Here is a 14304-nt window from a genome sequence, read left to right as displayed (position 1 = left end):
GCATCCGGGCCATCCTAAGCACGCCACAGCTAGCCACCAAAGCCATCCAGTATGTAGAGCAGACGCAGATCCTTGGGCAAAATGGGGATCGCAGGCGCGAAGACGACAGCCGAGCGCTGGGGGGAGACTGAAGGTATCGCAGACGCAGAACACGAGGCAATTGTGCCTCTACGAGCCTAGAAGTACAGGGTTCAGTTAGTAGAGTCAATATCTAGATAAGGTTGGGAGCCAAATGTAGATAGTGATGAGAGGGAAACGGCAGGCCTCTGAGGGCAGATGGTCGTAGAGATGAAGTGGGGCGGCGCGGATCAACGTCAGCACCGCGTCGGCTGTCCGTCAAGCCTGTCATCCGGGCATAGCTGCTTCTCGCGGCTGCAACCGTGTAGGACCCAATCAAATCAAATCAATCAAATCAAATCAAATCATCATCACCATTGGGCGAGTCGTCTCGCACGCTATCGTCGTCTGTGCCCTCTCCCAAATCCTCCAGCTCTTCTGGCGCTTTGCGCTTTCCTGTCGATCGGCGAGGACCGAAGGGCGGCATGCCATGGACGGTTTCTGCATGACTCCAAAACTTGTCTTCAGAGCCAAGCATGTCTTGGCAGTGAGGGTGTGGACAGACAGATGGGGGGGCCTCTAGTTGGGCTAGATGCTCCTTCATGTGCTTGTGCAGGTCAAGGGTTGTCAAATTGCAGAAAGCGAACCTGCAGGGGCGCGTGGCTATCGCCCAGGCATAAGACGCAATGCGCGGCCACTACAACCACACCATCGAGTCGAATTAATCCGCAAAAATTGTTGAGTTCTGGGAGATGGTGTAGCTCAAGATGTTGTACCCACTGCTGTTCCGACTGGCACCATCCATCGTGCTCATAGCAGTAGTGCATCCTTGTTAGCACGGTCCACTCGTTAGGGACTCGGTGTTTGTTTGAGACATGATAGGCAAGCTTCTCGTGACTCTCGAAGGTCTGATGGCAACCATCCCATAGGCATTGGTGAGTACGTATATCTCGGAGATGCCTCGTTACGTGGAGAGAGTTTATACCGCAAGATTTTCCGCGGAAGCTGGAATTGCAGTCGTTCCAAGCACAACGGTGAATAACGTTGAATTGGTCCGTCATATGTTTTCGTGCTTCCCGTATGTGTTCTTTGCGGGCACATTGGAGCAAGTGCTCATTCATGCGGTCCGGCCTTGTTCTGTCTTAGTCAGTACAGCATCTAACAGCAAAGCGGGGAACGCACTTCTTGTCGTTCTTGATAAACTGTTTCCCGCACACGCCGCAGCACCTGTCCTTGGTGAGGGAGGCAGACGCGTATGTGTATCGCTTCTTCTCTGGGTTAGATAGGTTCACCATTGGCTCAAGGATATCTTTGAGTGGGATTTCGATCTTGTCGGTCGCACTGTCAACACCAGTATCCTCGGAATTCTCGGCTCCCGTGTCGCAATCAGGGTACATTAATCTCGCAATGATTTTCCGTTCCGGTTCAAATTTCCACAGGGCTTGCAGATATCGCGATGGGGAGCGTAAGGGTTTCGGTGTGGCTTGTGCAGAAACCGATGCCGGTACTGCGGCACGTTGAGGCGTGGTCTTCCCTTCGAAGAAGTCCTCGCGCTGCTTACGATACGCGACTGTTCGCGATTGCCGTCGTAATGCATAATCTTCCTTTAGGGTGTGCTGGGATAATGCCACCACTGAGACGGGATTATCGGGTCCGATGGCTTTTGCTATGCTACCACGATTGGTGAGCTGAGAGCCGGGAGGCATTGGTGCAAGAAGGTTTCTCTTCGACATCATAGACGTTTTTTCCTCGATGAGTTCTGTTCTTTGGTCTCTCCTATGAACCATTGATTGGCTGTCAACCCCAACAATCCCGGAAATGTAGTACATGACGGTATCATTGTTGGAGTGCCCCATTAGCAATCTTCTCTGTGCAGGAGTTGCCGTTTCTATCAATGGTAAGTGGAGGACGGAGTATCAGAGCATACTATGCTACGTACTCTCAACCGCTTTAGCATAAGCCCGACGAAAGCAGTATGCACTTAACCTGTCTTCGTACCCAGCCCGTTGACCAATCCCCTTGAGCATGTTGTTGAAGCATTCGTAGGTGAGGATGCCGTTTTCAGAAACTGAGCCGTCGCTGAGAATGCTTCGAAGGATAGGCCGTTGTTTCGCTTCTGACTTGTAGCGATATTTGTACAGCGAACTGCCTGGTGGCAGCTCCTTTGCTTCAATGTCTTGGAACGAAGTGCATTCTTCGAACACCCCATCTGCCAGAGCTAACGCCATAAAATGTGTAACTGGGCACATGGATCGCATGGAAGCTTCCTCGTATAGAAGCATAACAGGTCTATTTCTCTTAGGGCTCTCGTTTCTGTCTTTGCGTGAGTTCTTACTTACGAGTGTTTCTTGTTGTTTCGGTGTCCCTTCCGATTCCGCAGCCGCAGATGAAGAAGGAAGCCCACGTACGTGCCATTCTGGTAACGTACGAGATCTATGTCACCGTATAGAAGTCCTTCGTTGCTGTGCTTCCAGGCTGCCGATTCAATGAACTCTCCAGGACGACTGCCCAGAAGAGTCATGAGTACGACAGAGAATGCCAGCTGCAGGCGTGCGCGTGGATGTGTGAATTGATATTCGTCACATGCCCACATGAACCGAATCAAGTCTTCAGCGACTGGCAAAGGGGCTACCGGCTTAGTATAAGCTCCTGTTGCAATCTTTCCGTTTTGCGCAAGGTCTTTCGTGATGAAAATCTCCAGGTCCTTGTTCTCCGCTGAGTTATACTGGCGACCAGTAAGTAACTTGATGTTTCGTTTGAGTGACGAGAGACGGTTTCGAATGGTAGTATCCGTGATGTTCTCCTCTAGCTGACCAGTCCTAGTTTCAGCGAGCCAGCGAAGAAACAGCTGGATGCGATACACACTTGGTGCTTGTCTGAGCGCAGAATGCACGGGTTCGTTGAGGATGGATTCAGTAAACCTAATCTGTTAGTAATACGTTCGGACATGTGTTAACTCTTAACTTACTCTGCCCAAAGAGCCATAGTGTACTCGTATGACTTGTAACTTGAGGGGATTAACAACGCTTTGACATCCTCGTTTGTAAGCGGAGCTGGTTCTTTTTCTAGCTGAACCAGGGCGCGCAAGTGCGAAAGATCAACTTTACTTCTCTTCTTAGGCGCCATAGTGAGTGGGATAATTGGAAAGGGTCGTAAGATGACTTTGTTAACAAGAGAAGGGAGGAAATACGAAAGTGAATAGGTGGCAAGGAGTACCTGAGCTAGAGGCAGCCATGTTAAAACAGCGCGCTTCGGGTGCAGTGGGCGTAACCGGAAAACTGATTGTAGGATGATGAATGACTGTTAATGGTCGTTTGGGGCTGTGGTAGTGGGGGCGCGACAACAGAGTCGCGACGACTGAAAAGGGTAACCGGGAAAGAACAACAGTTAATTGACCTCAACCCAGCACCGCGAGTTTTGACGGGTGGGACGAGTGAACTTGTTTTCAACGTCCTATGGTCGTATGTGAAAGATATGTTTAAATAATACTATTATCATATTAATAATGTGGTGCCAAGGCTGTCACCTGCTTGCTCACACATCATCGCGGTATCCCAGCCCCATACGAGGCACTGTACACGCAATTGCCAGATCTATCGCTCCTGCTTCTCATGCTCCTAAAATTCCCCATCTTACGTTCCAAAAATAGTTTGGTCATCTTCCTCGTAAAATTCCCACGCGACCCCCCTTAACAAAGCTCAAAACTTATAATCATCGCTCAGCCGAGCGATTCTAGCAATATTGTTCCAGCGCCTGCCTCAGTCAAGTATCTGGTCTTCACTAATTATACATCTATATGTACGCTCGCTCATACGACGAATCACTGGTCACATCTGAAGTCGCTACCCGAGAGCAATTCGAGACACTAACCAAGTCGTCGACCCGCCGGTATTCCCTCCCTCTCCTCATCGTTCAAGTCAATATGGAAGACATCCTTCAGAGCATGTACACGCTCATCTTCTGTCACACACTCTTGCATAACCTCTCGCTCGCTACCAATCGATCTCCGTATTGTAGCCTCAAAGAGAGTGACATTTCCAATGATCTTTTCCTGCGCCTCATCCATGATCATCTTTGTGCTCGTGACAGATTTGGTGAAGAAAGATCTTGGGTGAGTGGACGTGAACCAGGACATGATCTCATAGTCCTGGGGTAGGAACTCGGTCTCGGTGAAGCAGTAAGTCGGTATCCAGACATTCTCTCCATCTTCGGTTGGATCGTGGCAGACACTATAGCACCACAGCTTGTTGGAATGGTTCCCGTACGATTCCGAAATCGCCCGCAACTGCAGTCGTATCTTGCGTGGCGCAATACTTGTCGTTTCGAATCCGTCTTCCAGTGGGTACGGCATGTTCGGGCCCATCGAGCCCATTCCCACATCCACTACGTACCACTGGCCGTCCAGCTTGACGATGTTGAGCATATGGTTCCAGCCATCATATGTTGCAGCCTGGTTGCGGCGGACTTCTGGGTAAGGGCTCATAGCTCGCGACACGCGGCCTCCACAGTTGCGCACCTCAAAGCCCAGAGACCGAAGGACTGTCGCGAAGAAGGTGTTATTTTCCATACACCTTCCACCACGTTGACGTGTCACAATCTTCGTGTAGAGGTCTGTCGGGTCGAGCGTTATAGTTTTGTGCGCGGAGTAGTGAAGCTCTAGGTTTTCGAAGGGGACTTCGCATGTGTGACTTCGCACCAAGGCATGTAGAAAGGGAAGTCCATGCTCCTTTGTTGCAGCGTACAGTTTTTTGGCCAGAAGGGGCGAGTTGAGGTACTTTTGGGGAAGCTGAATACGAGTGAAATAATCGAGTAATTGTGTCTGGCTGTAACGTGGACGGTCTTCATCGCTCAGTGGTAGCTGGGTGAGGGAAGTGGGTACAGAAGTAGACGCCATGTTCGGTATCGATTCAGGAAGCTTGTGTCTGAATATACCTTTTGAAGCCTAGAAATAAACGTACTTATGTATAAGTACGCAAGAGTCGTCGTAGGATTCTAGCGGACGCATGTGGGTGTCATTGCTTATGTAAGACGAGTGCGAAGAGGTGGAGAAGCGGAAACGGGAAAGGCATGAAATTGATCCACTGGATCTGTTGGCAGCGCTAATGCACCTGCGGTTATTTACACACACAAGCGGCAGGTGCCTTCCTGCAGACATGCACACCCGCCATCACGTGCACGACTATCAACTGGTGTTAGAATTATCCGCACAATCAAATGTCCTGGCAATAAAACCAGACGCAAATGCGTCCCGAATCGAGACAGCAACAGCGTACCTAATGGGTGTTTGTCAGCGCGGAATTCTGCAAGGAGGTAAATGCAACTCACGTTCCTCCAACGACCATGTACAAGCCAATGAGACAGATGAGAGCGTTGAATCCAAACTTCATTCGCTGTCCGATCGACCCAGATCGGTAAGCTCTGGAGTCATACATCCACAGAAGAGTCGGATATACGAGGCTGAACGGCGCGAAACATAGCGATCCGGCCAGCCCGAGCAGAAAGTTCAGAATCGGGACAGACTCTGCGATGACGAAACCGAGGATGCCAAGGACGACATTGATGCCGAGCCATGTTGCCCAGTGCACAATGGTGTTCGCCTGCAGGTGCTTCGAATCTCGGAGCAGCCGGACAAAGACGTATTTCGCCGCGACGTGCTGGTAGATACCGACTCCTATGATCAGTCCAGGCAGCAGGAATCCGTATGATATCTTTTTGAAGAGCGTGCCAGCAGAGTCGAGGACGGGGACCGAAAGCCAGATCCCGCAGAATCGGTATATGACCATGGAGAAGACGACATACATTATGCCGACAAGAATTCCGGCCCAAAGGACTGCTTTACGGTACTGTCTTGGCTTGCGCATCTCCGAGATGACAGGCAGGAACATCGAGGAGCCGCTCGTGGAAATGAACAGATTTGCTGATGACACCATGCCGACGATAAAGCCAGGGGAGGAAATGGCTTTGAAACCGAGATCGAAGTCACCAGTCGGTGGCGCCGCGGCGGGGCGGTCTTGACGCCCAACAGCGACGGTAAAGATGAAGATTGCGGCGAAGAAGGTGAAGAAGCCGAACCAGGTCAGCCAGCCGAGGCGGGAAAAGGTGCGGATGGAAGAGCACATTGTGATCATAATCGCTGACACGAGAGCAAACACCACGGTGCACGCTCCATGTTCTGACAGGGCATTCAAGGCAGTCGAAGTCGACACAATGCCTCCAGCCGAGATTAGGATCTGAGCGATGACGATTTGAACTCCAACGAGCTCGCGGCCCACGCGTCCCCAAAGAAAGCCCATCATGTCAGCTAGCACTTCAGACAAAGTTAGTGTCAATGAGACGTGGCCTCGGAAGAGGGACTTACTGTGGCAATCTGGGTGATTATTCCGGAAGACGCCCAAGAGAACCGCGGTATCTGTTTTCGACGCAGTAAGCAAAACTCTTTGCAAGGTCTCGGTGCTCTGCCAAGTACAACATACACGTATTCAAAACGATCCATGCAACAAGTGATAGGCCTCCACCGACTGCACCGAATGTTGCAAGGGCGTTCGGGGTCGTCAGGATGCTCATCGCAAAGTTGATCTTGAGGAACACCACTGTGGCTCGCTGCCAGCTGACGGTTCTGAACTCAACGCCATCGACATTCCTCTGGAATACCTCGAGCGCTTCAGGGTCAATCGCTTTGACTGATCCGGCCTCGCCCATGGAGAATACGGGTATGTTCTTAATGCCGTGATCGTTCTCTGGATGTCGCGCAAGTTCAGATGGAGTTCGGAGAGCCATGTCTGAGACAAGGGAAGTAAAAAGCTTTAGTGATTTACAGAAAGCGATGCCGGCACCAAAATTCGGTGTAAATGTGCACAGATATCCGCTTGGGCTTCGATCTTCGCCATATCCAGACACTCCGCGCAAACACCAACACCGGTGACAGGGGGCGCTCCGCCGATAAGCAGGAGTGTTTTCTGGGGTAGCTTGTTGTGAGTTCGACAGCTCAATCAGGCAGACTTGAGCTTCTCTGTCACCAGCTCCTGTGGGAGAGACATTTCTTGACGGTCGATGGAAATGATACCCGAGTGAGTCGAGCCAATGACTCAACAGGTCAGGAGCGAGAAGTGTGTTCTATACACCGACGTGAGTATCACCTATCTGCGTATGTATTTCAGATCATGTCATGATACCATCTGCACAGATTTCTTATCAGGCTGGTATAGGCGAGATTATTCCCGAAAGTGGTTTCCATAGTGCGGGACAGCTACCGGTATCTTTGGGGATAATTAGTGCGATACCCGATTTAGCGGCCCATATTCGCTCCGAATCTTTAAGGGGCTTATCAAAACATCATCTCACGCCCAACAATTGCTATGACCTGTGTCCGACTGATCGAATAGCGTATCTCGGCTCGAATATACCATCAACCAGCGTAGTTGCTTCAGTGTCCAAACACTATGGAAACTGATTCGACTTCCGTAGATCAAATCAAGTTTCTGTGCATCCTTTCATCTTGGACATTGCCGCCTGCACATCCTCTTCAATGTCATGGAACCACAGCCAGTCCAACCGACCGTTCTGCAGCAGAGGCAAAACCTTGCCCATGTCCGACCCTGCCTCTTCATGCTGGAAGAAAATCATACGGCTTACTTCAGCAGATTGCTCGAGCTGCTTCTGCGCCCTCGGCCGCCGCACGGAGTCGTACGCGTCCAGCGCTGCACGAATGACCGGCGACGAAATGTCTTCGTTTGCACGGCTGAGGGACGCCTTTGCGAGTACGTTGGAGAGGATGACGGCGTCTTCCACGCCTTGAGCTGCGCCGGCTGCCTGGAAGGGTAGGGATGCATGCGCACTGTCGCCCAGGATAGCCACACGGTTGCGATAGTAAGTCGCGGTGTGCGGGTGATGGAAGAACCCCCATTTGATAGGGCTGATCTTGGAGAGGAGTCGACGGAAGCGGTCATCTACGCCAGGCCCCGCAAAAGCAGCCATCATAGCTTCGTGTGTGACTTTTTCCGTCACGCCTGTCTCAGATGTCCATGGCCTGTCATCGGCTGCGCAGAGAAGGAAGTTGAACTCCTGTCATCCTGAGTCAGTAGGGAACAGCTGAAAAGCTTGCCAGCTTACCTCGCCACCTGTGATCCGGTAGGTAACGGCACTTCGCCTGTAGCCAAAGTAAAACTTGGCAACACCTGTAAGGTCTCCAAGGATGTCTTCGGCCTCGTTTATTGGGATAACACCTCTGTAGCAGTACGAGCGTGCATACACAGGCTGCACTTGGGTAAGATACAAAGGTGCTAGGACATGCTTTCGTACTATACTCGTAATTCCATCAGCACCGGCAAGCACGCTAGCATAGGCAACCTCGCCGTCAGCGAAGCGTAGTCTAACCTTGTCTGAATGTTGTTCGATATCTGTCAGGCGTTTGTTGAATCTGACGCTTTCTGTCGGGATGAAACTGGTCATGATGTCAAGCAACGCCTTTCGGTGGGCCTAGATGAGCTCAACATCGATGCAACAGATATTGGTAGATTTATAAGCACATACAGATTTACGAGTAAACTCAGGGTGACCCCACGACGATTGACCATACCATGGTTGATCTTGGCCTGAGAGTTGTGCTCAGCAGAAACGTACAACAGTGAGATGTGAGCTTGAAAGAAGCATCGACATGACATACCAAGGCCTTCTTCAAGAAGTAAGCCCTCGAAGAAGACGTGTTGTGCGTCGGCCGGTTTGTTTCCAACGCATATCTTCTCGTATTTTGGGCGGAAGCCGGGCTCGATCAGATCCATCGCCCGCAGGCCATTTGGGCCAAAGCCAATACCAGCACTGGGCGAGAATCAGAAAAGAGCATCTTGACTCTGGCTAGCACACCAGACAAGGAGAAGCTGACCCTACTGCAGAATACTGGCTCGCTTCTTCGTAGAGTGTGAAGTGCACGCCCTTCTTTCGTAGTCCCATAGCCAGCGCAAGGCCTGCAATGCCAGCGCCCAGAGTCGACGTCAGCTAGCGGTATTGTTGGAGGCGGGTGATATTTGTATACCGACTATGGCAACATGGAAGTTTCCATTGTTGGGCCTGTGCATGGTGATAGCCTTCTGGCAGGTCGGCGTTCAGCAAGTTCAATCTCGATTGCTACGACTTTCGTTGTACTCGGTGCGTCTTTCGTGCAATCCAAGCTCACCAACGCTCAGTGCCAAGCTCGCCAACACTCAGTGAGCGGGAGCGGAGAAGTGGGGCACCGCACGCATTCACTGTGGTAGTGGATACGTCAACTTCAGGCGCTGGTATGCTTGGGCTTCTTGCAGTTCGAGCGTGGAAGACACTCCACCCATATTACCAAAGGAAACTCGCCTGTGCACAACAAAGCCGCGCAGTGATGTCAGGCTTCGCCTCGTACGAAGTAGTTACCGGTAAAGCTCAGCTCAGAAGAGAAGGTGCAATAGCCTAGCCGAGGCGGGCACGCTGGCGATCGCTTTGCGGGGCCCCAGATGACAAAGCCAACGCCATCCACAACCACAACGACTGAATCTCGACAAACATGAGAAAACTATTCTAGCCAAGGAAAGATGATCATCACAAGTTGAAGATGAAGACCCTTCCCAAGACCTCGCCCGTAGGGATGTATGATCAAGGAGCACACGCGCGCTCAAGTGTGCGCAGGATTCTCGCGCAGCAACTAACCACGGCCGTCTGAGTTGCTCACTTCCATCGCGCTGGTGGTGCCTGCAGCCCATCATCTCGCAACGGGCACAGGGTGTCACGGGCTTCTAGTAGCTGTTCTGGACGGGGCGACGAGTTCGATGGACAGTGTGAGCGAAACAGGAGGGAGAATTTGTGTAGCTATCTATATACGCTCTACACTCCTACCCACACTACACCTGCGCGAACAGCGGCTTCCGAGGATCAAACACAGGCCGACGACGACGCAAGCTTTCGAGCTCTCGCTTTCCCAGGGTACTGTTCGCCAACCCAAAGATGTCCTCGTAGTATTCAAACCCCGTCTGATCTGTCTGACACACCGTACCAACCTCAGGCATACTCCCGTTCACAAAGTACCTCGCAATGGCATCGATCGTGCACTTTGACGGGTGTCCAAGTACCGCATGCCCAGCGCCGTTCTGCACCACGATCCTGCTCCCCGGGAAATGCGCCGAGGCCTCGTACGCACCGCTCAGAGGCGTGATGGGATCGAATGCGCCCTGCACGAAGAGGACGGGGTGGCTTGTGTTGATAGCGGTGACAGGGCCGGTGTAGCGCTCTTTTGCGTCGAATTTCCACTGCGCGCACGGCCAGATTTGGGGGCCGAAGCCGTCTGCAAAGGTACCTGCGGCGGCTTGGGCTTGCGTCCAGGAGAACATGTCTTCGACCTTGTCGGCGCGGAAGAGGCCGTCGCCGCAGGTGATGCCGTGGAAGGCGTCGAGGCCCAGATTCCAGGGTATTTCTGGTGTGGTCTGGTTCAGCTGGAAGGAGAGGAGGGTGAGTGCGCCGGCCCAGTCGCGCTTTAGTGCCAGATGGATGATGTGGGAGAGAATGCCGTATTGCAGGGGGCTGTACAGCGTGCCCAGAGTTATATACTTCAAGAGTGCGTATGCGGTGATGTTTCCAGGCTGGTACCAAGGTGCTGGGACGTAGTCTTCGGGCAGGTAGATGGGGTCATCGATAAGCTCCTGGAAGACTTTGGCGTAGGCCTTGTGCAGATCGTCGGCAGTTGTATCTGGGCCAGTCAAGTTGGCGATAGGACACAGCTCTACGCCAGCGTTGATGCACTCGCTGAAAAAGTTCACCAAGGTACGCTCCGTATCACGTGTTTGTGTGATCCATAAACCCGAGGTGTAGTCGCTGAGAAGTACGGTGCTGTCGAGCAGAACACGTCCGACACGATCTGGGAACATGCCAGCGAACGTCTGACCGAGCACAGTCCCGTAGGAGATACCCCAGTACTGCAGTTTCTCTTCACCAAGCGCATCGATGATTTCTAGCATGTCGCGCGCCACGAAAGGTGTGTTGATGTAAGGGCCAATGTCTGCCATACCGGGTGTATTCGCGCAGTCCTCTGCGTACACACCGCCGTCATGCCAGCCCTTTTCGACCAGCGAAGCATACATGTCATGCTGTGGAAGTGTGAAGTTGTACTCTCCGCGCTTAGTCATGGAGTTTGTGGCGTTCGACGGGATGCAGATGAAGGGAATGGTTCGTCCCGTGCCACTATGTTCGTTAGCGTTGGCAGGAAGCACTGACGAGCAGCCAACTTACCGTGGGTCGAAACCGATAACATCGTGGTGTCCACCTAGGCTGTCACGGTACAACGGCCCATCGGAAGCAACCTGTTCCACACCGCTTCCACCAGGACCACCGGGGTTTGTGAGGACACTTCCCATGAACGGCTCCTGGGTCGCCTTGGCCCTAATCAGCTGGAGGTCGATAGTCCTGCCACCCGTGGAATTGGTGTAGTCGAGAGGCACGGAGAGAGTGGCGCAATCAAGAGTCTCATTGCGTGCGTCTATGATGCCCTGGATGGAGTCGGGAAAGTCGAGGTCGCACGGGGCCCAGTCTAACGTGGTTGCATTTTGCTTGTTTTCCGTTGGATAGGCTAGAGCAGAGGAGACGAGCAGCGAAGTCGCTATGGTGTTTCGAAGCATGGTGTGACGACAGAGAGATTGATGAAGAGTGGCCGTGGGAGTATGCACGACATGATGCGCACTTAAGTACCAAACGTGACGGCCACGGCCGCTGTCTTCGCATCCGCAGCTCGCATGGTCAGGCCTCACTGCTGACTGTTTTCTGGGACAAACAATTCTTGGCCTACGATGTCTCTCGGACAGGTTCAGTCCCACATGCACTTTGTTGCGGTGGCAGTGCGGCAGCGCGGCAGTGCGGCAGCGCGGCACGCCTAACTCACCGGCCTTCCGATTCCGACCTCGTCCAGCCGCTCGACTTTCCGATTGGTCTGACGTCAGATTGGTATCGATTCTGCCTCGTTCCCGCGGTCTTGTCCGTCGTGAGGGAAACACTAACGCTTTTGAGGCGTGACAGCGGCAGCTCTGATTGGGCCACTCGCACCTTTTGTGGGGTAGAAGCTCAGCCTTGATGTCACACTCTGTACGCTCGTGCAATCTCGCGTAGCTGCTTGACTTGATCTGGCAGTCGGTGTAGGGAAACATGTTGCGAGTGTCGAGCAAAAGGCTGGCTGGGAGCCGTCTGGGCAGTCAGCAGATGACAGCGAGCGCCACAACCGCTTTTGACTGGGCCTTGGTCTAGCCTGTACGCACTCGCAAATGTGTTGTTGAATGTGCCTCGCATAGCGACCAGGCACGCCTCGAGATTCCAAGCCCCTCTTTCTTGCGTGTACCGGTAGGCCGGGTCATCTGATCAGTACCTCGTTTTTCGTGCCTACAAAACGTGTTTCTACATTGGCGGTCTCAGCAGTGGTCAGGGACGGGGGGTTGGCACACGATGAAGACAACAAGAGCAGCACGTCGGTGGTCATGTGTGAAAGCTCGTGGTCCCGTACCAGCGCGTTAATCTATGCGTTTTGTCTATTCCAACGATGCCGTTGCTGCAATTCTACACCTCCTTCTTGGGGCCGCCGCCGGGCAGCGTCTGCACCTTCTCCTGGAACAGCTTCTCGGCGCCCTGCCAGACGGGGGTGCTGGCGCGGTCCTTGAGCGCCAGCAGGCTCGGCAGCAGGGCGTTGCTAAAGGCCTCGGACGACTCGCGCGGCAGGGCAGACGGCAGGTGGTCAATGGAGATGACCGACAGCGTTGGCCCGTCGCCCTCGACGTCCACCTTGACGGTCGGCTTGTCAAAGGTGGTGTTGATGTTGTAGATGGGGATGGGGTTGTGCGGGTTCGTCGTGTCGCAGCTGACGTCGCAGACGACGCTCAGCTTGCGCGAGGGCGACTCGAGGCTCGCGCGGTCGACAAACGGCGGAATGGGCTTGGACAGGTAGATGCAGTTGACAAAGATGTCCGACTCGAGGATCTCCGGGTACGGCCCGTCGCGCTCCCTGGTCTCGGCGAGGTCCCACTTCTTGATCTCGGGGCAGCCGACCTTCTCGAGCAGGTCGACGGCGCCGGAGCCGCAGCGGCCCAGGGCGCCCAGGACCAGGCTTGTGGGCTTGCGGCCGGCGACCTTCTCTCCGGCGGCGACGTCCTCCTTGAGCTGGGCGATCAGGTCCGACTCGGTGTTGTAGTAGCCGCGGCCGTCGGTAAAGGTCTCGATGCCGGGGAGGGGCTCGCCGGTGGGGTGCGTGAGCTGCCAGGCCCAGGTCTGGAGAGTGTCAGCGCCAGCACAAACACCGCATCACCGTCGCTTCAACGCACCTTGATGGCCAGCGCGGCGCCTGCGAAGCCCGCGTGGTAGCCAAACGCGGCGACGCGGCGGCCCGACTCGTCCTGCAGGAACTCGAGGTCGTACAGCACGCCGCCGCCGCGGGGGAAGCGCGCCAGGACGGTGTCCCAGCCGGCCTGCTGCTTGTAGCAGTGCGCAAAGTGCACCATGGTGTGCTCGAGCGGCCAGTCCTCCTCGGGCAGCTCCTTGAGGCCGATGATGATGTGGTCCCGGGGCGCCTTGGTCCAGCTGCCCTCGGGCACCAGCGTGGCGCCGGCCTCCCCGAACTCGCTGTCCTTGAAGATGCGCTCATAGTCGGGATTGGTGGGGCTGCGCTCGACGTTGATCTGGTAGCCGGCCGCGAGCAGCTTCTTGGTCGTGGCCGGTGTGAGGCAGGACCGGTGCTCGAAGGGCTTGGCCTCGGCGCGGGCGTGCAGTGTGGTCGGCATTGTGGGCGGGAGGGGCAGAGCGAGCAGTTGCGGGAGGGGTAGAGTGGGCAGTTGCGGGAGGTGCAGAGTGGGCAGTTGCGGGAGGTGCAGAGTGGATAACCGCGGGAGGTGTAGAGTGGATAACCGCGGGAGGTGTACAGTGGACAACCGCGGGAGGTGCAGAGTGGACAATTGCAGGAGGTGTAGAGTGCCCAATTGCGCGAGGCGGTCGAACTGGCCTTATAAGCGGACCGTGGAGTTGACGTGGAGTTGACGCGGAGTCACAACTTTTCCGACGAGTTCAACTCCGAGCGCGGCGCGGCGCCGACTCGACGCCGCTACTGCAGGGCAGTCCTCGACCGCGTCTGATTGCACCCTATGACACAGCAGCCGTTGGCGGGGTCTAGATTGGCGCACGTGCATTGGCGACTGACCGCAACGTCGAGCGGGAGGCTCTGATCTTCGGTCGGCGGCACATGTTGAAAATGCGAGTTTAAAGCCG

At 54.2% G+C, this 14304-nt stretch overlaps 7 protein-coding genes across 7 annotated transcripts; all 7 read right to left on the bottom strand.

Annotated features, from left to right (window-relative positions):
- Window positions 1-405: 405 nt before the first annotated feature.
- Window positions 406-1026, bottom strand: M421DRAFT_425937 (uncharacterized protein). The gene has a single exon (XM_033594244.1). The coding sequence runs from the start codon at window positions 659-661 to the stop codon at window positions 413-415; it is 249 nt and encodes an 82-aa protein (XP_033443523.1). The 5' UTR covers window positions 662-1026; the 3' UTR covers window positions 406-412.
- Window positions 1027-1988: 962 nt separating this feature from the next.
- M421DRAFT_75758 (uncharacterized protein) lies at window positions 1989-2875 on the bottom strand (the record flags this gene model as incomplete). Its single annotated transcript, XM_033597164.1, has 2 exons — window positions 1989-2346; window positions 2397-2875. Coding segments are annotated over 2 exons (837 nt in total), but the record flags the coding sequence as incomplete, so codon positions are not given.
- Window positions 2876-3569: 694 nt separating this feature from the next.
- On the bottom strand, window positions 3570-5073 carry M421DRAFT_425936 (arylamine N-acetyltransferase). Its single transcript, XM_033594243.1, has one exon. The coding sequence runs from the start codon at window positions 4949-4951 to the stop codon at window positions 3923-3925; it is 1029 nt and encodes a 342-aa protein (XP_033443521.1). The 5' UTR covers window positions 4952-5073; the 3' UTR covers window positions 3570-3922.
- Window positions 5074-5294: 221 nt separating this feature from the next.
- On the bottom strand, window positions 5295-6217 carry M421DRAFT_425935 (uncharacterized protein). The gene has a single exon (XM_033594242.1). It carries the CDS (start codon window positions 6174-6176, stop codon window positions 5379-5381), a length of 798 nt encoding a protein of 265 aa, XP_033443520.1. The 5' UTR covers window positions 6177-6217; the 3' UTR covers window positions 5295-5378.
- Window positions 6218-7527: 1310 nt separating this feature from the next.
- Window positions 7528-9003, bottom strand: M421DRAFT_104508 (salicylate hydroxylase; the record flags this gene model as incomplete). Its single annotated transcript, XM_033587031.1, has 5 exons — window positions 7528-8118; window positions 8167-8532; window positions 8587-8648; window positions 8720-8871; window positions 8936-9003. 5 exons carry the CDS (start codon window positions 9001-9003, stop codon window positions 7528-7530), a joined length of 1239 nt encoding a protein of 412 aa, XP_033443519.1.
- Window positions 9004-9232: 229 nt separating this feature from the next.
- On the bottom strand, window positions 9233-11684 carry M421DRAFT_104507 (alpha/beta-hydrolase; the record flags this gene model as incomplete). The annotated part of the gene is made up of 3 exons (XM_033587030.1): window positions 9233-9243; window positions 9965-11250; window positions 11299-11684. The coding sequence occupies 3 exons, from the start codon at window positions 11682-11684 to the stop codon at window positions 9233-9235; spliced, it is 1683 nt and encodes a 560-aa protein (XP_033443518.1).
- A 925-nt stretch (window positions 11685-12609) lies between these two features.
- M421DRAFT_75686 (saccharopine dehydrogenase) lies at window positions 12610-13823 on the bottom strand (the record flags this gene model as incomplete). The annotated part of the gene is made up of 2 exons (XM_033597157.1): window positions 12610-13314; window positions 13368-13823. 2 exons carry the CDS (start codon window positions 13821-13823, stop codon window positions 12610-12612), a joined length of 1161 nt encoding a protein of 386 aa, XP_033443517.1.
- Window positions 13824-14304: the final 481 nt, after the last annotated feature.

The sequence above is a fragment of the Didymella exigua genome, assembly GCF_010094145.1.
Source record: "Didymella exigua CBS 183.55 unplaced genomic scaffold M421scaffold_52, whole genome shotgun sequence".
NCBI lineage: Eukaryota > Fungi > Ascomycota > Dothideomycetes > Pleosporales > Didymellaceae > Didymella > Didymella exigua.
The sequence above is the reverse complement of the archived record's forward strand: the minus strand, read 5'-3'. Positions and strand labels throughout refer to the sequence as shown.